Source organism: Tauraco erythrolophus, chromosome 3, assembly GCF_009769465.1.
Source record: "Tauraco erythrolophus isolate bTauEry1 chromosome 3, bTauEry1.pri, whole genome shotgun sequence".
Classification (NCBI taxonomy): Eukaryota; Metazoa; Chordata; class Aves; order Musophagiformes; family Musophagidae; genus Tauraco; species Tauraco erythrolophus.
Genome location: NC_141467.1, coordinates 23146652 through 23170450, shown reverse-complemented (window position 1 = coordinate 23170450; position 23799 = coordinate 23146652). Strand labels below are relative to the sequence as shown.

The 23799-nt window shown below is 42.1% G+C and overlaps 1 protein-coding gene across 1 annotated transcript in view; it reads right to left on the bottom strand.

Annotated features, from left to right (window-relative positions):
- Positions 1 to 19394: 19394 nt before the first annotated feature.
- Positions 19395 to 23799, bottom strand: part of DAP (death associated protein) — a 53957-nt gene continuing 49552 nt past the window's right edge. Inside the window, exons 3-4 of the mRNA XM_086609050.1 lie at positions 23402 to 23444; positions 19395 to 20176 (exon numbers count right to left, since the gene is read on the bottom strand). Coding sequence (XP_086465176.1) covers positions 20057 to 20176; positions 23402 to 23444 — 163 coding nt within the window. The 3' untranslated portion in view covers positions 19395 to 20056. The remainder of the gene's footprint in view (positions 20177 to 23401; positions 23445 to 23799) is intronic.

Sequence of the window (23799 nt, the reverse complement as noted above, 5' to 3'; positions counted from 1 at the left end):
CCGGCCTCTCACCAGCTGCGCTCCCTCGCAGAGAGGCACCGGCCCCCCGGGGCTGGCTGACCTCTGCAGTCAGCACCGGGGATTTAATATAGTGATGGTGGAAAGTAGAATCCCAGGTGCTTCCCAATGGGCTCTGAAATGATACTGTGCTTTCGTCTCTGGAGAGCAAGGGTGTCGCAAGGAAGATGCTACCGACCCCATGGAAGGTATTCAGGTGGGAACACAGAATTACACATAATTGGCTCCCTGTGTCACTATGTATTATTAATTTGGGGTTTTTATGCCAATGAAAACTGTTCCTTAAGCCTTGACAAAAATCCTCACTGGGCCTCTTCGTTTTTTTCTGGAAATGTTCTTAATAGTCCTGAATGTTCATGCTGTCCTGTTAAGGGACAGATATTAGAGCAGCTGGTGAAAAAACCACCTTGAATAGAAAAACGGCATACAGATATGAGACATGCTTTGAGAGTATTTCTTTTTTTAAACATCTACATTTCAGCAGGAAAATTTCAAAAGCTATGACTGAAATTAAGACCCAATAAGCAGGATATGCCAATTTGCAGATGGTCTGAACTGAAGCCTTTTCTCTTTTTTCTGTAATTCACGCGATGCAGCCTGGTTTTGCTAGGTCTGCTCATTGTGCCTCGTGGTTGAACACGCCACAGTTTGGTTAGATACACTGAGGCTGCAGGTGGGCAACAAGCTAGAAGGGCAGTCGTGTCCCTCTCTCCGGCCCATGCACTCCTGCTTGCCCCCAGCAAACCTGCCATTTTGCTGATTACTATTCTGCCAATTTAACGAGGTAGGCAAAATTGCCGGAGCCAGTGCAAGGGAGCAGGGAAGGGGCAAGACGGTCTCGCTTAGAGCCAGCAAGCTGCCAGGTAGCTCAGACAGTGCTCCAGGCTGTGCCCAAAGTGGCGATGAAGAGCTCCCCAGCACGGGTCAGGCAGCTCCAGAAAACATCTAGCTCTGTGAAACACAGAGGTGACACTCTCTTACAGGTATTTGTATCTCTTCTGAACCCCAGGGAAAGGGCTTGGACTGGTTTGCAGATATTCAGGAAAATTACAGGGCCCTCCTTCACCTCCTTTGAGCCCTCTTTGGAAAGATTAAAGAAGCACCAGCAAAAGAGCTGCTCAGCAACTTCAGCCATAAAGTAGGGCAGAAGGATTTGTAAGAAATGGGAATTATCCTCACTTTTTTTTTTCCCCCGCTTTTAAATTATCACAGGTAGAATTACAAACCCATACAGTCATTTGGGTCATTTAAAGAGCTTCTTCATTACTTAGATAATTACTCACCCAGAGCGTGTATTCAGCAGAGAGCAGCTGAGCAGGCAGCCACCCATCTTAAGGCAACCAAAAACTAGACTGACAGTTCTGCAGACTCTTCCTATAGTAAATTTTGCAACTCAACGTTTGAATTCCAAGTAACTGAAAACTGCTAAACTAATCCTATCAGAGATAACAGTGGGCAGAGATAATCCCTAGAGGAATGGACAAGAGGTAACAGAGGCAGTGAAGGGCAAAGAAAATACATTGATGTCTATGGTGTGTCTCTGATTTAAAACAAGATTGGTCTTCTGACCCCAATTTTTCTGACTATTGTGCAGACAAGAGTTAAAAGCAGCCATAAAGACTTGCTCTGGTCTGCTAAGGAATATATTATTTAAAAAGAAAGTTATTTAATATGAGCCTCCTTTAGTATCACCTCCTTTTTTTGAAACTGGCTTTCCCAGTTGTTTTGAGCAGCCATTTCCAACACTTTTGCACACCTTCCTGAACACAATGTAATCTTGTGAATTTCTTACAAACAATTGGTGAAAACGACTAGGAAAGCCAGTTTCCCAGCATTTTCTTTTGAAGATTTTACTCAGCAATGACTTTGGACAGAGTTGTGAAAGACTTGATCCGAGGTTGGGGAAAATGCCTCCAACAGCATCTTGAAAATAAGAGTCAAATCAACCTGTCACCCAGCAGGCTGGCCACCAGGGACCCTCTCCAGACTGTAGAGCGTCCCATTTGCCATAACCTTATGAGTTAAGATGAGCACAAAATCAAAACAGTAGCCAAGAACAAGGAACATTACTTAGGTCCTTCCCTATGGACCTGTGCTAAAAATGTTCAAGGCACCTAGGCGTACCCTTTGGAGAAATAATGCTGGCCAGAGGAGCTGGAGAACCAGAGGCAGCCTGCAAAGATTGAACAATGAAAATCTGAAATGAGCTCGTTCAGAATAGGAGACGTCAAGCAATTGATTTCAGTGTAGACATATTCCTTAAGCGAGTCCAATGTTGCTCCTCTCTGTTAATAGGGAGGCCAAGACATCATTTTTAGGGTGGGAAACACAAACCGGGGCTTCGGATATGCTGTAAGGCAAAGGCTTCCTCAGAAATAAGGCTCAGAAATAAACCTCTTCAGCTGCATAACTAACTCACTCAGGGAGAGTCTTGTATCAGCTTGGTTTGACTGGATCCTCTCCAGGAGCTGTAAAGGTTGTCTATCTGATGATCCTGAGGCCACTTGGATCTCCCCAACCCAAATAGGAAAAAACAAAAAACAAAAAAAAACCCAAGAAGTGCTCATCATCTCCAGGTACCCTTTCTCTCACAACACCTTCTCAGCTTGCAGAAGGCCAAGGGGAGATTATTTCCAGAGAAAGCCAGTTTGGAAAGACCACCAAGGAACAGGACAAGGAAGCTGTAGAGATACATGGTGTTTCAAGCCACAGCTCTCGAGTCATCTAAGAAAGCTAAAAATAGAATATATTCACAGATCCCTCCAAAGGTATGACAGGCTGTCATGGTATTACAAAGCAGTCCTGGAGAATGCCACACGGCAAATGAGAAGGGCCAACTCGTCTTGCTTCAGAGAACAGGAATCTTCTTCTGCCTGGAGAATTCCTATGTACAGCTAAATGTAGCATTTAAGGGAAAAAACCCTCACAAACTCTGGACCTTTTGCTTTGGCTGTGGAGCTGCTGACCACTGGGAAGCATAAATGGGGTCGGCCAGAGCCATGCTTAGACCAAGATGTGTTTTATAATGCTAAATACACTGAATAAGAACATCCCAAACTTGGCAAACTGGATGCCCCAAATCGGTTCCTACCTGTAAAATACTTACATAATCAAGTTACATTAATTATATACAATTGTAAAATAAACCATACCTGTAAATCTACCTATTGGTAACATAGTCATACATATATGTCATTCATATATAAAGTAATAAATGCTATTTATAAATATATAACACCTACATATATTCATATATGTTTAGAAATTTATAAAATATATACATGTAAAAAGCCTCTCACCTCCCAGTAATAATGTGAAGCACTCAAATATGTTAATGATCACCATTTCTAAGAAAGCTAGCATTAAATAATTGTTCTGTAAGAGGAACCACTCATTCAGAGTATAATATGGAGGCTACAAAGAAAAAACAGATCAGCTGCCTTTTCACTGAACGCTATGGAGCGCTTGCATGGGAAGAGGCAGGGGATCCTGTGAATAATAGTACTTCACAGGGTAATTAAAGTTATTATGCATATTAATTTTGCCTAGTCAGGTTTAAATTTGGCACTTCTCTCACCACATTTGAATTTACAATGTTCATAGAATTCCTTTATGGCTACAAAACTGTGCAGAGGTTTGAGGATAATTAGTGGGCCAAATGCTGCTGTTTCAGTCCTCTCTGGGGAAAACAAAAGAGGTTGGGAAAATGGGTTCAGGTGGTTCCTTTTCCTCTTCCCATCATCACAGCTTCCTGCATGAATGACAGCTTGCTACTTTGCCCAATCCCTTCCTTCCAAACAAATCCCAGATAAGCACAAACCCTCAAGAGGCAGATGTGCAAAATCCATGCTTGCAGGCGCCATCCGGGATGCATTCAGTGATTTCTCATAAGGTGCTGATGGAACAGTGGGCTCTTGTAAACGGGGATCGAGAAAGGGGTGCAGGAACTGCTCGAACATCTCCGTTGCGTCTGTTCATATGCACGTGTGCATGTGCGTGATATTTTTACTTCTGGTGCCATAGTAACCGAAAGCTGCTCCGGGCAGTGTTAACCACCAAAGATGCTTTCTGAGTATCTATACACAGCCTTCTACTGACAAAGGTGTTAAAATATTTACTTTCCAACCACATCTGGCAGAGGGAGTTAAGATTTCCTCGTGCTTGCTGCCATTGCACTGAAGCCAGCTTTGTGCAGAAGTCGGTACTGTGGGGATGCTCTGCGTTATTGTGTGACAGTGTTAATGGGACACAAATCAATAAGCGATGCCGTTAAGTAATGGCCCCACTAAAAGTTCTGTTACCAAACCAAGGTGAAATAGGGTTTCAAAAGAATATACAAACGTAGCTGTATTGAAAGCAGACATGCTGTATCAGCTTGGCTGCTTTCCCAGGGAAGAGCAGTGGAGTAGTTGTTACTCATGATTTGAGAAGAAATTCGGTCAGCTACCACTGAGCCACAGGAACCAGGCTGCGCTGTGTGACAGGGGTCATCTCAGTCACCGTGACTTACTGGCACTAGTTTTGGTTGTACGTTCAAACTGGGTTCTCCGTGTTCTTGGGTAATCACTTGCCTAACCACTTGCCCATGTGTGAGCCTTAAATGCCATGAACTGCCTTAGGGTTTCCATGATTGACTAAGCATTGTGCTCAGAGAAAGCCACAGATAAAGCGCTGGACTGAAACTGCATGTCAGCTGTCCAAAGAGGAAATAGCCAGGTATCATGGCGAGGTCTTGTCTGGATTTAAAAACAAAACCAAGAAAACCCAACTGAACAAACAGCTGAACTGGTTTAAGTGAAGACTTAAGCTGCACAGATGTACATAGACTCTCTTGGGCTGGTTTTCATCAGGCTAATATTCACTTGACTTAATCAATCAGAACCAGCTTGAGATTAAAGCGATATAAATCATTCATCCCAAAATCGGAGTTTCCACCCAGAGAGCTGTGGCAGCTTAATGAAGTTGTTTCCAGTGGAGGGTGCTGCCCTGCTGTCAGGCAGAGGGCCGGATCCATGACCTGGGGGAAGACTCTGCCCTGAGCTCTCTGCCAACCATTCTGGTTTCCTCACAGCTTTCATTTTTCCAACAGAACAGCAAGGTACTTGTTTCTCTTCTACAACTCGTTGATGAGCTCTCATACACAGCCGAGTCAATGGCACCTCCTGGAGCAGTTTGGTGCCTCTTGCTCCCCTTCAGATAATTATCAGTCTCGCTTTCATTAAGGTGGCTCGCCACTGCCAGAGACCTTTCCTCTGGCACAGTCTCCAGCACCATGTTGCAGCTTTGCTTTATCGTTTGGATTTGGGAAACTTTAAACCCCTGCACGCAGCGCATCATCACCGTCCTCCGCAAAGAACTGCTCTCTTTCCATCAAGTAAAACACTGGCTTAATCTTTAATTCAAGACTGTCTTTTGAGGATCACAGCCCCAGCTCATGAACAAAGTGAGTCTGACAACAGTCAGAGGCAGAAGATGAAATATTAATCCATGCTTTCGTGACATCTAGGCTGGATTATAGTAATTCCGTGTCTGCAGGTCTTCCCAAGGCCGTCTCCTACAAAACACAGCTTGTACAGAAGCCAGCCATGGGATTTAACCGTGTACCGCAGACAAACAGCCCGCCTCCCAGACACTAAGCTTGGGGCTTGCTTGTAGACCTCTATTCCTTCTTTATCTCTAGATACGCTTTTCAAGTGCCAGGTGTAGAGCACATCCATAACTGTAGCTATTTTCAGACACTAAAAAAAGTCTCAGCTTCAGGATGTGTCTACCTGTACAAGAAAGAAAAAAACGCAGAAACATGGTAGGCAAAATCTACAAACATGGTAGGCAAGCTCTGGCTCTTTCCCTTCTCAGCCCATCATCCTAGGACGCAGGACATGTACTATACTGGTTGCCCTTCTTCTTTTTGGTGTTTCCTCAGGGCAAGAATTTGTTACATTGAAAAAGCAATAAAATGAGGTCATTGAGAAGAGCTGAGTGTTGTACACCAGTCAGCTAGGATATGGCGGCAGTAAAGAGAATGTGAGGTTGGATGAGATTAAAGAAACTACCATCACAGGGGCATATGGCTGAAGAAAACACCAAGGGAAGAAAACAGATTAAAGCCAACATCGCCATCCACATATTTCCAGAAGCATCAAAGCTGCAGGTCCTCCGGTGTTGGCACGCGCTGAATCGAGTGCAGGGCTTGTTCTAGCCAGACTTGCTTTTCTCCTCTGTGCCTCAGTTTTCTCATCAATTAAACAGAAATATTTTCCTAAATCCTGAGTCAACTCATAAGGGCAGCTTTTGGTTATCACATAATGAGGGAAAATGATGGGTGGAAAAACCCATAGAAAGCAAATCACAGAATGAAAACTATGTCAAGCAAGCAAACGGAGCACATGTCATCTATTGGCTTTGGAAAACCACGTAAAATTCTTTACAGATGGTAGAGGCAGTTTGGATGGCAGGGACCAGAGCAAAGGCTGGGGCCCTCCCAACGATCATCTCTGCAGGTGTCAAATGATGGTGAGGCTGGACACCTCCAGAACGTAGATCATCGGCTGCTCACGGCTGGAGGGTGGCTGAACCTGTACAGCTCCTGAAGACAAAAAAGTGGGGAAGTGCTCATGCATTCCCCACAGTATAGGTGCTACTGTTAAAGGTGCAATCCTTCAAAATCCATGAAAATAAAAAAGTACTTTCCTCAGAGTAACAGGAAGTTGTGTCTTTGTCTTGTTTTTCCCACCAAGTGCTCTCCTTAGGTAAACGAGTATTTGCTGTATAGCAAAAAGCACACTGAAAGCTTTGCCTGGAAATGCAAGATTAAAAAGTTTTGCATCAGGTACCACCATCACACCCTACTCTTCTGAAGAGCTTCAGCTTTTGGAGATTGCAGTGGGCTATGTAACAGATTTATGAAGTTATGAAAGCAAAAGCCAGGTCTGTGCGGTCTAAATGCCATTAAATCTCTGTGTTGCCCTTTCCCATTAGCTGGGCTCTTCTGAAATCTTTGTTGCAGCCAAGAAGACACATCAGGGAACAACACTAGAAGGAATTTAAATGAATGCAGGGCAAGAGAAGAGAGGAGGGAGAGGCAGCGGCAGCAAACCAGCAGCAGCAAGTCAAACAAAGCCAGGTTCTAATTTAAGTGACAATCTCCCATTAGAGTTATTTAAAAATCCCATTAATGTATGGACACGAATCTTATATGCAATTATGAGTTTGCACCCACCCAAAAGAGCGTTCAGATTTCTAGGCCCAGGGAAGAGCAGAAGAAAGCTCTTTCCTTTGCTTGTGGCCTGAAGGTCTCTCCCCCTTGCCTGAGCAGCCATGCCTGTCATGTCACAGTTATCAAACCCAACCCGCTATCTGATAATAACACTTATGAAATGAGTACGAGATGCTCTGAGCATGCATGGATAAATGCTTTAGGTGAAGAGCAGGTATTTCGCTACTTCTAGTCTGGGCAAGATTGCTTTTTAAACAGGCCGTGCAGTGTTCAAGCATCAGCTTGTCTCAATTCCTTTGAATTTGTCCAGAAATGTAGCTGAGGCAGGTGATGTTTGGGTGAGACTGTAAAAGCTTCCTAGGCGTCAAGAGAGTCATGCATGAGGATGAAGCAGAAGGTGGTAAATTGGTCCTGGGGACCCCACAGCCAGCAGAGCTCCAGCCCTGTCGCGGGCTGGAGGAAACGCAGCACCTTCCCATGCAATCTATACAAAGTTATTGAGCTCAATATAAAATAAATACCACAGTCAGTACAGTCACCAGACATGTTATTTTGATATGAGCTTCAATGTGTTTCACCCTGCCTTCAGCTTTGGTTTTAATGATGCTGCCAGTTGCCAACGGGGTTCTGGAGCCAACAATCCCATTAAGATGCATGAAGAGTACTTTTTTCTTACAGATAGTTTCAGGCAGCCTGCAAACCTGTATACCAAGGTACTGGTTACACTGCTCACACTTTCAAGATAGCATCAACTAAACCACAGCAGTGGGAAGGAGGGGAAGCAGGAATTCTTGAGCACCAAGCTGCAGCAAGGTCTGCACCTGCGAAATACTTCAGGAGCTGCTCATACTTTTCCTAGGATTCCTTGCAAAGTGTTTCTGCTAATGTCAATTATGTTGGTGTCTTTCCCTTGAGAAAATATCTACTGAGTTAGGCGGTGAATGCTGGGATGCTGGCAGGGCATGCAGCTATTTAAAGGCTTTTTCACATCTGTTTTCACAGGCAAACCCTATTAAATTGTAACAATAACCACATGCATTTTACTGGTAAGCAATCAATTTCCATGAAAGATAACAAAAGCTTCCACTGAAATGGGCTAGAAATCCAGATCCCTTAAAATCTGAATCCATATTCTAAACACCACGCTCTAGGCATTGCTGCCAACACTGCTTATCGAGGGACTTGGTGTGTGCTTTTACGACGTTACTTGCAAGCGTCACTGGCAGATGCAGTCACATGTGGTGTGTAACCCCAGGTGTTTCATGTCTGGTGCAAACTCAAAACATTTCCTATAGTCCAGAACTCTTGTTCCCCCTTCTCCTGTCAACTGCTCACCAGCAACAAGCCTTCACAGACTCTCCTATAGAATAGCGCCTGATAGCTGGATGCTGCTGGTCACCAGAAATGCCCCATGCTCTGGGATTCTCTGAGCTGCCTGAGCCCCAAGGACCATGCAGGTAGTGTCCCGAGAAGTGTCCCTGGCAGTGGCCCTCAAAACTCCTACAACAATAACATTTGGGCGTAAACCTCAGAGACCCTCACCAAGGAAGGGTACAGAGATCACATATTGGTCGTCCGTGCTGGTCTCTGGCTAAGACCAAAGGCTGTCCACTGCATCATCCATATAACTGGCTGGGACAGAACAACACAGGCAGACTGATCTCTAATACAAAAGGCTGTCAAGAAAACTCAAAAACACTTTCTGATACTTCATAACCTCTTTTAGGCTTTGTCAGCGTTCAAAGACAGCCTTAAAAAGCCATTTGAGTAATTGTTTTTTTCTCCACTGTACAAGTATCTGTCATGCCCAGACTCTCCCAACCCAGCTGACTCCAGGGGAAATTTCTGAGCAAGCCACCTCTTCGACATTACTGTTTCTCCTCTTGCTGAGAGACTTTCAGCTCTCATCTGGGACGTTGGCAGTGAGGATGCAGAGCCCGGAGCCTGCCTGGCGCCCTGCAGCAGTGGTGACAGGTTTCAGGGAAGTGGGACAGGGGAGTTAGAGACAGGGCTCACTGGAAGAGCTCACCGGTGTCCCTGCCCATGGCAGAGGGGTTGAAACTAGATGATCTTTGAGGTCCCTTCCAACCCCAACCATTCTATGACTCTATGAAGACAACGCAAGACAGTGCGGCGACCTCTTGCACAAGAGCTGAAGGGAAAGGTGAAGATGATGGGATCTGTGCTCACAGAAATGATGGAGTCAGGCAAGAGAAAGCTGCAGGGCACGCATGTGTGTATGTCTCCCTGTCACAGTTTTTGCATCCACAGAATATATGCTCATGATTTGCCTATTCTGAGGGCTGTAGACAAAGCAGTCCTTCATAATTATGTCGGCTGCATTCATTTCTTTTCTGAATTGCACCTTCCTTAAGAGGTCTAATTTCTGCTCCTTCCAGCCCCAACTTCAACACTTCCAGGGTGCATTTCCAAGAAGGCTGCAGCATTTCCCTCTCAAAATATCAAGGCTAGATCAGCCCAGCTGCTACCATGATCTTTCGTTTATATTTTCCTCAAATTCTGTTTGTCTGCCAAACCATCCCTCAGCGAATCAATGGAAAATGCTTCCCTGACTCCCAGCATTCAGTGGCAATTTCTGGAAGTGAAAAGGTGTGTGTTCAGCTTGAGGTCTCTCTCCCAGATGTTCTCCCAGCCACTGCTCTCAGACACTTCTACACACCTGGACAAGGTCTCACCTCTAAGAAGCCTAGCCCGCCACAGAACAGTACCAGCTGCTCTACCAAATTTAATCTGGGAGTTTGCAAGGCACACGCAGGAGCCAGGCCCATGGCGTGGCGTGACAGCCTGTCCTTGAGAGTGGTGGCGCTGGGAAGTGAGATGCCAGCAGACAGGCCAGGCTTGCGTGCTACACACTGCTGCCTCTGCGGGACTCCAGGTCCAACAGGTTTTACTTACGAGTCAAGTCTCTTCCTACCATTTAGTCGATGTTTTTGCACAACCTTTCTGCCTCTATCTCTTTTCTCCCTTGTTGTTGCTGATGGGGAAGGCTGTGAAGCTAGAAGTCTCACCCAAATTGGCGCTGACCACATTGAAGTCATGCCCCAGCCAACTCCAGCAGATGCTGTCAGCAAGCTGCACTGGGATCAAATATTTGTTCTTGAGAAGAGTTTCTGTTAAGTTTGCAGAGTGAAAACAAGTTCATCTCTCCTTTTACACTTGAAGAGCTTTTGCTGCACAGCTGACAGAAAGCAAAAAGTCTTCAGCTCTATTGTTATTAATGCCAGCAAATATGGCTGAAAATACACAAGGCTAATATTCACTGCTTGTAGCTTATATTACTCATTAGAACTATAATGCTATCCAAGTAATATTCCCCATTTACATCAGGTCTAGCATTTTACCTTGAGTACATATTATAAGCTATCAAAATCCAGTGGCCCATAATGAAGACAAAGATGCCATCTTTATTTAGACACCTTTCAGAGTAGTAGTGCTAGGTCACTAATGCTATTTAGAATTGCTTCTCAGGGTAATTGGTACATCTATTCTTCCTGAAGTGCTGTGCTTTAATCTTTTCACTCTATAATCTCAGCTCCTCACAAACAGCCACAGAAATACTTGTATTTTCAGAACATAAAGGACAATAAATCAAGAGTGAAGTTCCTGCTTGATTCTGACCATTAAAAGCGTCTCAATAGTATCTCCAGGCTGAGCAGATACTTTGCCAATTGCTTTGCAGTCTTGTTTGATTATAGGCAAAGCAACACAAGTAAAGGAGGAATTGCAGAGCAGTAACTCTGGGACTGCTTTTGCAAATTAACGTGGGGTTTGTATCATTCCTCAAAGAATGGCTGTGGTAGGACTTATGTTTATCTCTGCTGAGACATTCTGTACACTCGTTTATTAGGAATTACAAAATTAGGGCGTTTCCCCTAGTTATTAAGATCAGATAGTACTGGATTATACAACATTTATATGTAAAGATGTACATGTACACCTGTGTGTTATAATAGTGATTTCCCCCCTTCCTATCTAGTAAGCTAATTTACTGCACAGCATTCCGTTCAACTGTTTTCAAAAAACTCAGGTTTTCACTCATACTGTCTTTTCTTCTAAACTTGCGGTTCCAGCAAGAAGCACTGCACAGACAGGTGCTCCTTCTTCCAAGTCTCCTTATTTTTAAATCATGGGACCTACAGGTCCCAACAACAGGCTGGGCTTGTACTTGCCATGAAAAATTTCATTTCACTCCCTCAAGCCAGGGCTTTACAACACATTTGGGTGCTAGCAAAAAGCCCAGAAACCAACATTAAAAAAAGCAGTTTAGCAGCCACCCAGCCATAGACTGAAGATGGGACATAAAGTCATCCAGAGCTCCACAAACACAACTCACGTAAAGCAAAAGATCTGCCCTCAAGTCTTCTCCCTCCGCCACTGTTTTCAGGTTGATACGCCCTACGGCATCTGAGAAGAGAGAGGTCCAGACGTCCCTACTTTAGGTCATGTAAGAGATCTAGTCTGACACTCCAGTCCTACAAAACAAATTTGAGAGTACCTCTGGGAGTAATCCTGAAGTTGGCATGACTCTGTAAACACAAAACAGAAATCCACTCTGAAGGATCAATGGCCTGCACAGGATGGGAAAATAAAGGTTATTTAAACCTACATCTGTAAGAATCCTAAACCTCTCAGGAGAGATCTGCTTAGATGCCATTGGTAACATTTTCTACACCTTTAAAGTACAGATCCTGCCTTTTAAGATTCTGCCTGTTAGCCTGCTCCCACTGAACAAAGCCATACCTGTTGCAAAGGACGGACCATCGGAGTGACACGCGCTGCGCACAGCGACAGCCAAGAAAAAAACCCTGTGTCCATGAACAAACTAAACATACAAATGTAGGAGAGAGGAATATTATGAGTCATGATAAATAGTCAGATCACACTCTTACGATTTCCATAAATATTTATCTTAGCAACAATTGGCTAATGGTGAACCAGCTATTAGCCTGCAAAGTAGAGCTCCCGTACTGCCAAGTATAGGTTCCCAGTGTGTACATCGCAGGAGCTGTTTGGCACAGTGAAAAGCAAAGCTGTGTGTTTAACGAATGTCCTCATAATATGCTCAATTGAAGGGCTTGTTTAAGGCTCCAGCCTTTCATTTCAGACCCCTCCAGCTGTCACAATTGTCACATCAGCAGTGGGGTAACGCTTATTCTGTTCTGGGTGATAAATCAGGCCTTAAAAGAGAATTCCTGCATTTGCTATTCATTATCTTCTATCCAGAGAGTAGGAATTACATAAGGAATCCTCTTCTAATGTAGGTTTTTTTATTAGCAGCTTTAATTTAACACAGTGAAGAGCTACCTGCAAAAAGGATGTGAAAGGTGATCACCCGAACTGTGTGTTCCAAGGAATCTGATCTCACATTGCTTAATGCCTCGGAGATGAATAAAATATCAGATTTTAGATTCTGAAAGTGACTGTTCTCTCTCTTTGTAGGTACACACACACTAGAATATTAATTAGGTCTCAGTTCAACTGGAGTATGTCTCAGTTCCACATCCCACATGCACATACACCCAGTGCCGGCTTTTGCAGCAAAGACAGAGAATACGTATTTCTTTATACCAAATCTTGCAGGTTAAAAGAATCAGAAGTTTATAAAACACATTTGCATTAGCAGATTTTCTTCATCCAAAGGTCTCTCCCACGCAAAAGGCTTCAAGGACATGTAGATTTACAAATCAATGAATTGTACTTTCGGTATATAATTAAGCAGTGGAAATTGAGGTCACTGAGCAGCATAAGAAATGGTCAGTATCGAGTTCTGAAACGAGATGATAGCTCAAGTTTCTCTCATCATCTTCTAACAACAGTTTCACAGAGCACAACCGAATCTGCTTCTGTGCTGATCCACTTACTATTCCAGTTTTAATACTTAAAGGTTTACTGCTTTTGTCACGGCTTCTGTTCACTGCAGATTTAAACACATTAAAAAAACTCCACCAAAGTGCGCCATGTTCCATCAGCACGTGCCCCTGTCTGACGGTCTTCAAGAGGCAAAGCTACAAGACCTTTAGCCTCCTCAAAGTTCCCCACTACCGTGTTACAAATCCAGCGGAGCCACCCTGCCGCTGGGGACAGACCTGCTTGGATCAGCGGCTTGGAGCCAAGAACCAGAGCTCCACTCAGCCCATGCTTCTGTGGTACTTCAATAACGTGTTACCGAAAATCCGGAATAAGAAACTTATCAACACCAATGGGATGTAGATAAGCAGACACTTCTTTATTGCTGCACCGGGTGCACGGGGGATATCTCCTCCTAGCGTGCACACCTTGCACCGAAATCAAACTTCTTATATAGAGCTGACATATGCAAATCCATTAGGTAATCATACATAAACATATAAATTCCCGAAAATCATTAGCATATTCTCCTCCCATTTCCGATTCTGTGCAATAAAAGTTAGAATCATCTAGAAATGAGTCTGGGGTGTAATATGGGTAGGTGGTCTGTGAGTCGGTGGTCGCGATCTCCCCCTGTCGGAATTACCTTTTGCTTAAGTTCACGGTTTCTGGCAGGTACCCATAGACCATTACGAAACCGTTACGGTTGGCCTTCTTCATCTTCATTAATCTAGACCTTGATAGCAACATGCATTCTTCTAGTTCTATGCAGGTATCATAAATCAGTTTACAAATCAACTTGTGCTTTGTACTACATGTTCTTACTAAATGATTCTGACCTATCCCTTTGGTCCTGGTACAGGGCTGTACAGGGAGTTAGTTTCATAGCAGCATGTGATTACTATATGAGCATACTTTTCATTAAAAAGATTTCTTATAATTCTATATTATTAAAATCAACTACTAACTATTAATTACAAACTATTGATTAAATTTTAATCACCAAAAATCCTAAGTATCAGCAACAAACGGATGCCAAGACAAAAGCAGGAGGTGAAGAAGACCAGGTCCATATGACTGCACTGTCCTTCTGGCTCAGGACTACTATTCCCACAACTGTCCCCCACCTCCCGGGCCTTCCCCAGCAGCTGAAGGCTCATCTCCCTCACTCGTGAACCACTTCTATGGGCCCTCCCTTTACTCTTAACCTCCATCAGCATTAGGAGTCTCTTAGCAGGAACGTGCTGTCTGTGGCTGTTTGTGAAAATCTGCTCTGAATTCACTGAAAAGATCACAGCTTAGAACAGCTTTTTAAAGAAATGAACCACGAGGTCAGCAGGACTCAAACAAGTGGAAGGTTAACCCTCACTGCAGAGTGATATATCACTTGAAAAATTAAATGAAGCCCACAATTAGGTATAGGTGACTCTAAAATAGGTTGTTTTGTTTGTTTTTTTCTTTTTTTTAATACTAAGCAAAGTGTTCAGATAAACACAATAGGTTCACAAGCATAAAACAAGAAGACTGATGCCTCTCTCCCTTCAGACCCAAACATGGCACGCTGGTGCAATTTTACTCAGAAAGGCATTGAACATGTCTGTGGTTTCAGTCATGTCTGAAACACGAGGAGACACTAGTTATTTCTGCTACTGGCAGCATGCAGAGATCAGCAGCTAATTTTTGCTTTTCGTTTTCACTAAATCTGCTGTTCTGAATTTCAAGAGACACTTTTGGATTAAGAGGGGAGCCAGGTTAGTTGCTGTGCTCTCCAGTGCACTTGCTCCTCCATATGCAACAAAGTGATGTCATTATCCTTCTTAACATGGTATCAGACGTCCATCAACACCTGAGGCAGCCTACCAAAAATGACTTGTGAGAAATTATTTTACCTGCTTTCATAACCTGCCGCTTGCTCGTCAGCCAGAAGGAAGGATAAAAACCATTTTGCTGAACCAGCTTTAGTCACAACCATGTGAGACCACACCAAGAGTGATACATGTGTCCTTACTGTCAGCTACAGAGAGCTCACAGCTCGTTAACAGCCAAACAATTTTTATAATCCTTAAAATCAATGTGGATTACAAGTGCTTTTCTTTTTCTAAAGCCATGAGCGACCCTCAGAACATCAGCCACTTGAGTTTTCTAAAAATATCTCCAACACAAGCTGGGCAGCAGAGACTGTATTACAGGGCTTCTTTCAAGGTCACTTGCAAGATCTATGCTTGCAATGATTTTAGCATCTGTGTTTCAGTTTTGTCCCTGGCAGTGTTGGGAGTGTGTTTTGCAGAAAATCATCAGCATCCATGCATGACCGTTGGCTCCAAGCAGTAATAAATTACATTCACAGAAAATGGTATTGTATTCTTCTTCTTTTCTCTGATGAGCATCCTGAAGGGAAGAGAAACGGTCTTTGCAACAGAATGGACTTCATCGTTTATGAAGCGCTTTGTCAAATACAACTCATTCCACCTCTCCTCTCAGGCTTCCTATCTAAATCCTAGTGCTACCATTTTGTGAAAAGACTCAAAAAATAGTATATGCTAGGTGCAGTCTCTTCTCTGACAAAAGATGAGGAAGACCCACAAATACACATTCTTGAAGGAGACCCAAGAACACAGTGACAAGCAAGATAGAAACCTCCACCTTCCGGAAAAAAACACGTTCATGCCAGAGGTGTGATAGAGAAATTTTCAAGAAAAAAAGAATTCTTTAGGAAAGCAGATCAGGTACTTAGTAATTAGCTTTACTAATTATTCCTAATACAATCATGCACAGCACATATCAAAGGCTACAGCTACAATGCAGATTTATTTTACCCACCCACTGAAGAAGTCTGATGAAGATTTACCGCTGAAGGCTTGACTTCTTCTCATCAAGGTTCCTCCAGCCACTATGATCTGGATTCCTCTTTTACTGAGAGAGTAGATAATGTTAGCTGCAACCACTTATATTTAAACGTCTTTATCTTGTAAGGGAGGAGGTTTGTGTGCAAAGAAATTCAACTAAACGAGATTTATCTTCTTAATTCTTTACATCATTGCAGCGCCTGATCAGCAACATCTCCTCCTGCTGTAAAAGTAACTGTACCCTTACTGACATCCCCACATTTTCTAAAATGCAAATAATATCTCTTAATCCTATAGTTAAAGGCATCGGCCTAGACTTAAATTTCGTTTTAAACTCCATATACCCAAATCTGGAGGGGAATGAGAAGTGGTTTATAAAACACACACCTCCCTCCTCTGTGAAGATGGTGAGTATTCAGACTAGTTATTCCAAAGGGACAAAAATGTATGTTCAATCCATCCCCTTCACCTTTGTACAAAACAGATTGCTGTGAATATTTTCATTAAACAGCTAGGAGCATGTGATGATCATACTACACGGATAAAAGTAAAAGACTTATGTTTCATGACATCCGCTGACAAAAGGATAAACCGTACTGTGGAAACGAGAAGTAAATAACTTCTAATTACTAACATTTGCAACATTGCTGATAGCAGGGCCATGGAATTTGGAATAATTACGGACAAGTCAATCAGCAGCACGCCAGATGTCATGCACACGTGTTTTCCACAAACTTTAAGGAAAGAAGACTTTTTTTTTAATAATGTGGCACATCATTATGTGAGTGCAGAGTCTAAGGATGTAACATTGCAACAGTCCCAGGGCAGTAAGTCTAGTCTATCTGCACTGTGTCACATGTATTTGTTGTACTATACACACACTACACATATACTAAATGGAGAACGTCAAAAGTATCAGAAAGCTTCCAGAAACACTGCAGACATTTCTCCAAACCCTTTTGTGAATCACTTGCGTTATGGCAAGCACTATGTAATATTAACTGCAGTTTTATGAGAAGCTTGCCACCTCTTTGATTACAATACTTGCTTTTTCTGAAAGAAGATTAGAACTTGAAAAGCAACAGAAAATGTCATTTCATTTCTTTTACCATACTGATTTATTACCAGGCTTAGATTCTATAGCTTCACAAAGATCAAAGGAGGATCTTTAATTTCATAGAAGAAAACAGTAACTCCCATTCTAGCTGAAAGCATCTAGTTTTTATTTTAAATGAGACTGGACTATCCAAAACAGCTCATCCACGGTGTAATAAAACTTCCTAATAAATTTCACTATCTATAAAATGTTGATTGGTCATGCAGTGTTCTGTAATAAAATCCCATAAACTGCAGAAAACCAAACTGCTGATTTACATTGTACTTACAGAAAAAAGAGCCCAATACACAACTTCATGCTTTATTGTTGCATTATTGCCGCATTGACAATTACAGAAAATTTCTTTTGCAATCATTTCAAGGTAACATCTGAACATCTCCTGTGCTTGTATGTTATTGTAACTTATTTTAAAGTATCAATAACCATAAGTAGACAATCCAGATCACCAGTTATGAGTCTTTATTTTGGGCAGGGTAATGCTTTGGTAAGGACACCTACATATAAACATGGATAAATCCCAACAGTATATAGTACGCTTTCAAACAGAGACATTTTCTAACCATATAGGAATTCCTGCACTCTAAAAGCCACTAAAGCTATCTTGAGAGTCATACTCCATTGTACAAACTTACATATCCATCTAAGTAATCAAGGACAAAAATTCAGATATTGTCTATACATGCTGTATATATTGCATTAACAACCAGGAGCACTAGTTCATAATTCAAAAGCATCCATGTTCCTAACTTTTAGTATTAGAATGGAAATGTGGTGTTGCTTTCAGAAGACAGAAATACATATCTCTACCAGCTATTACTAGACACAGAGTAGAGGTACCCAGCCCCACCTAATCATGTGCTTCTACACCGAGATACGTTTGGTTTTCCACTGCAGTAAATGGAGTAAAAAGTGGTCCAGCACATCTTGAAAGACACTTCCATTTGGTCAAAGATGCCATACCTGAACTCTGCCAACTGTCTTGACTATATCACCATTGACTACAGCTGGAGTCTAGACGCTACTTCAGATGTAGGCACAAGACTATCCACCTCACTCTCAAGCCAGCAGCTACCAGCACCAAGAGATTACGATGATCTGCTTCATCGCCGACGCACCACACTGACAGCTACTGGCTGTAACATCAACGAGACGCAATCTCCTTCTGTCCTGGATCTGCAAACGTTCCTGCCAGCAAACTACCTCATCCAGATATTCAACAAGGAATATCCACACTCCTGAGTGGCTACAATCAAGGTCTCAGATGTACCGACATCAGAAACAGAAAGCGAATTTTAAAAATTATGCATATTCTAATACAGAATAATTCTTACAAACAATGCTTGTTCCTTAAGGCAAGTACGGTTATCTAATTAAACTGAAAATAAGGACTGCATATACAGATTGTACATCCTTTCTTGGGTGTAGAATAAATATATCCATGCATAGCCTTTGCAAAACATCATTTCCATTTCAAGTCTATGAAGAGATTGAATCGCAGGTCCCTCTCACTCACATGAAGTGAGTTATTCCACTTGTGAAATGGGCCATATTTCCTATGATTTTGTTGTTGTTTTAAACCAGCTACTCGGGCAATAATTATTTAATCTACAGAAATTTAAAAAAATAGTATTTTTAAAACTCTCCTCGTTGGTTCTCTATACTATTTGATTTTAAACATAAATGAATTAGTAAAGTCCCAAGTGACCCCAAATTTTAAATGATTTGCCAGGTGCATGTTTGTAGCACTAGCTCTGGTACCCGCTTTTTTGATGTTATTCGAAGTTTTATAAACCTAGAGAGTACTGAAAGCTGTATTGTATTTATAGTCAGTTAAAACCAGAAGTACACTTTGAAAATGTAGGTAGAATGTTTAAAAAATTCTTTTCCTGGGTTTTATAGAGATGAGTTGCAAAAGGAAAATGACAGAGCTAAGTGATTTTTAGCTGTGCAATCAAAAGATTTTATTACATGGCCAAAACTAATCCGACTGCTTTGTTTGAAAAGTAACTTTTTTATTCCCTCATATCACTACTGTCCTTATTCACAAGAAGAAGATTAGAAAAAAATATGTTGCGCAACAGAGGTTGGGTCATAAAGTTAAACACATTTACTAATGATATGTCTTAATTTCAAACAGAGATCTCAAACCTTAAGTTAAAAAAAGAAAACAGATTTTTTGCCAGTTTATTTTAAGTTCAATTCTGGAGGATCTTGAGCTCCTTCATCTTGCTATTGGAACTGAGAAATCATCACCTCATAAAAATACAGTCCCCAGTGAGACCCACGAGATCAACAAATGAGTTGCCTACAGCAGCAGTGTTCTTGTAACTCTTGATTTCTCTCCCCTCTCCATACCCACGGACCTCCAAATGGAAGAGTCTCAGCAAGACTGTGCAAGTGCAAAGGGGTGTAAAGAAGATTCAGCTGGTTCTGCCCACTTGAGAGTGTTTTTGGGCCCTTTTATCATCTCACTAGTTGAAATCAGAGGGCACAGCTACTGGGGTGTAACACCATAGGATACTGAAGACTGCAAAGGTTCTACATGATCAAGACAACCACTAATTTCTGTCTCAACACACAAAACAAACTCCCTCCAGACAGTCAAGGTACCAGAACAAAAGGGCTATTCTTCCTTACCGGCTTAGCATAAAAACTACATTAACTATCTGCTATTGCGATGCCACAACTAAAAGTACAATTTTTAAGCTCATTAATCATATTATTCATACCAAACTTTCATCCTGGCAATTAGAAATCTTATTAAAAAACCACCCTTGATCAGCAAATACTTTAATAGAGAATTTTCCATATGGGATAACAACTGAACAATGTCTTCACTCTTATTAACCCTTGAGAATTAAAGCAAAAGAAACAGCCTATTATTTTAGAGGTCAATTTTACTGATTTGACAGTGTGAATCCTGAAGAGTTTTCGTCTTCTCTAGAAAACTTATTCACTGATGGCAGCTTGGCTGAGATTTTGATGGAGAGCTCACTTGCGAGGTTGGTGGATGTGCTGTTTGACATGTTGTGGGTGAGGAAGCTTTTCCACAGAAGGATGTGGTTTCTGATGAGCCACCTGAGCCGCAGCTGGAGGGAAGTCCTTATCACCCTGTTCAAAGAACACACCAGGAAAAATTTAAGAAATCTTAAAAGCGTACTTTCCAGTTCAAGTGGATGCAAGTTTTTAAAAATGTGAAGAGCAGATGGAAAACACTGTTCCATGTTACTCTAAAGTCCCCCTGTACACATCCTATCTTGCCATTCTTCTAGCCAACTTCAACATTTCACTTCTGCAAGTATCACTTCTTCCAATTACACAGACCATCCAAGAACGCAGTATCTTAAAGTGACCAAGGGAAAAAAAAACCCATTCCCATCTTCAGTGCTTAATAGCTCCTCATGCCACACCACTTTCACTGGCTCTGTATGGTCAGATCTCCTTGATCTATTTGGTTTTCACAGAGCAACCAGAAAGAGGAGACTCTTTCATAAATAAGACAAGGCAGCATGAAAAACTACCTGCACAAGGAAACCTACTGCAGGAAGGCCAGTTCCGTGGGAAGAAAGGCAGGATCTAAAACTACTTTTGACTCAAATCTTAGGGTTGGCTGGCTTTTCAATTTAACACGCTCTTTTAACCAGGTCTGCTAGCGTTACTTCTCACATGCTCCGTTGGGCAGGCTCAGTTCAGGTGCAACCCTTACGCCACCTACTTACAATTGTAATTTTTATGGTCAGTCCCATGAGGTTTTCAAAAAGCAATGAGAAACAACTACTACCAGTGCTCAGTGAAGGGAGGAGGAGAATACCACCACAACTTCCCTGTTTAGAAACTGAGACAAACGTAACATTAGCCAGAAACTCCCTGTGTTCCATTGGCTCACGGGGTGACAACCTTACACAGAGATATTTTGCACAAAGCTGATGTCTCAGATGGCCACCTGACCTCATTTCACACCTGATCCCATTTCAAACTACTCCAAATTCTTCCTTCCTGTCCTGACATAATTTGTTGTTAATCTTGATCACCAAGTTAACTTTTCATATTTTTTCACTTCTTTCTCTACTCCAAGCTGCTTTTAATTTTCAAAGATATCCTCTTCTCAGACTTGACATTTTCTGCCTTCCTTCCCCCTGATGCTGCTGTTTGCCTTTTCCATACCTCTCTGACCCCTCATACCTTGTTTCTCAAACAGGTGATGTGAATACAGCTCTTTTATGACTTGTGGGTACTGTAACGGTTGAGCAGATGATAAGAGTCAGTCTGTAAATGTTAGCAGGAAATGCCAGTCTTAGAATCAAAATATCATAGAATAATTCAGGTTGGAAGGGACCTCAGGATGTCTCTTGCCCAACCTCCTGCTCAAAGCAGAGCTAGCTGTGAGATCAGACCAAATTACTCAAGGTTTTTACCCAGCCTGGTCTTGAAAAACTCTAAGGACAGAGACTGAATAGCCCCTCCAGGCAACCTGCTCCACTGCCTGAATGTCCTCACAGTAAGAAAGTTTATTTTTTCATGTCTAGTCAGGCCCTTTCATTTCAATTTGTGTCTGTTGTCTCTCGTCTGCCTGCCACACATCACTCCAAACAGCCTGGCACCATCTTCTTGGTAACTTCCTTGCAGATGTGGGAAGGCTGCTGTTAGGTCCTCCCGAAACCATCTCTCCTCCATGCTAAACAAGGCCTGTTTCCTCAACCTCTCCTCCCAGGGCATGTGCTCCAGCACCCTAACCACCTTGGTGGCCCTCCAGTGAACTTGCTCCGATTTATCAACTCCTTTCATACACTGGAGTGTCCGAACCTGAATGAACTATTCCATACGTGATCTAAAGCGTGCTGAGCAGAGGGGGATAACCCCTTCCTTCCATCTACCAGCTACTTTCCTGCTAACACAGCCCAGGATGCTGTTGGCTTTCTTGCTGTTTTGCATGCGGCTGGCTGGTGTCCAGCTGTTGTTTGCCATCTTTCCAGTTTGGCCAGGTCCCTCTGAGTAGCAGCCCTGCCCTCAAACTTATTAACTGTTCCTCTCAATTTGGTGCCATCCGCAAACCTGATAAGGAGCCTTCTGTCTGATAAGGACATTAAACAGGATAGGTCACAGTATATAAACCTTCACTTGACGCTGATGAGAACTATTATATACCAGGAAACTTGAAAATATAATTCGGAAATTACTCTGGGTTCAAAGAGGCATTGGTAGGCTTTGTTTATCACACAGAGAAGAAATTTTGGCACGTTTGGTAGCTATAAAGGCTCAGAAAATGACAGAACAATTTTGCTCTTCATAGGTTAATAAATAAATCTGTAGTTGACAGCTTACTGAAGATAAGTATAGTACCCTATCAAATAATTGATTAGCTAAAGAGCTGAGTAACAGAATTAAGAAAATAGTTTCTTTCCATTTTGAATCTTTTGCACACCTACTAAACTGGAGGCCTGTGTTTTTTATGTCTGAGATTTCTTAAGTCACTCATAAAAAAAAAATCACTACCTCACAACTGTTAAAGTGCTATCAAAATTACTAAACGTTAATGCAATAATTAGTTAGAAGTTATTAGGCATCTAAATGCCTAAATAGGTGTCCACCTTGGTGCAGACAGAGGTCCAGGAAATACAGCAGTGCCTGTCTACTACCCTTACGGGCTAGGGAAAATGGCATCAGCTCACTCTTTCCACCTCCATGATCGCCATGACACAACCACAGGATCTTACAGTGAACCACAGTACATATGCCAGTGACGTAAGGCCATGATGACAAAAGTACCCATCATGTAAAGCCATGATAAAAAGCCTGTCACAACGCACAAGGCATGAAGTACTGAGCATACAATTAATGGCTAGTTAATACTAATGATTTAGCTTATGGATTTCCAGGTCCTGCCTGCTGTTAAAATCCAGGGAACAAAGCCTTGAATCCCAAGTACCTCAAGGTACATATGGAAGCTGAAATACGTTTCTTCAAACAGGTGTCTTTACAGGCAGGAGCGTCGCTCCTCATCACAGATCAAGCAATAGCAGCAGACTTCACATGCAACCACTTTCAAAGGAAATGAATGCAGTAATATCCAGCTTAGATATGAAAAGAGGATCCAATAAACTTAAAGTGCTAAAATTCAAAGTAAAATGGTGAAAGCAATTTCAATAAATAATTTCAATTACACACAAAACCAAAAAGCATGCTCCAAGGGACTTACACAACTATAGGAAATATAAAGCCTCTTCTCATAAAAGAAGAAAGGGAATGAAAAAGATTAATTTTGCTCTGATCAGTGATAATTCTGAAAAGCCTACAATAATTTTTCTACAATTGAAAGAAATTTAATGATAATCTTACCCTAGCAACGACACCAGAGATGAACACCGTTGGTTTAGGTGGGCTGCGAAAAAAATAAAGAGTGATTACTTGTACAAATTATTTAGAAGGTAAAAATAAACAGTACCTCACACATACAATGCAAAAAAAAAGCAGCGTTTTTGGCAATTAATGAATGTTTCCTCCTTCAACTGACTACTGCCTTACTAGTACTTACTGCAGTCAAGAACAGACCTGTATGTTTTGGTTGCTATTGCTTCACATTAATTGTGACAATGGTAGAAGGCTAGCCCAACAATACTCTGTTCCTGACTTAAAGCTGAGAGTCTTTGTTTGTTTGCATTGGTTTCTTAATCCTCAAATTTTATATATAAGCTGCCAGCAGTATTTTAGGCTTAGTGTATTTGTATTGCAACAAT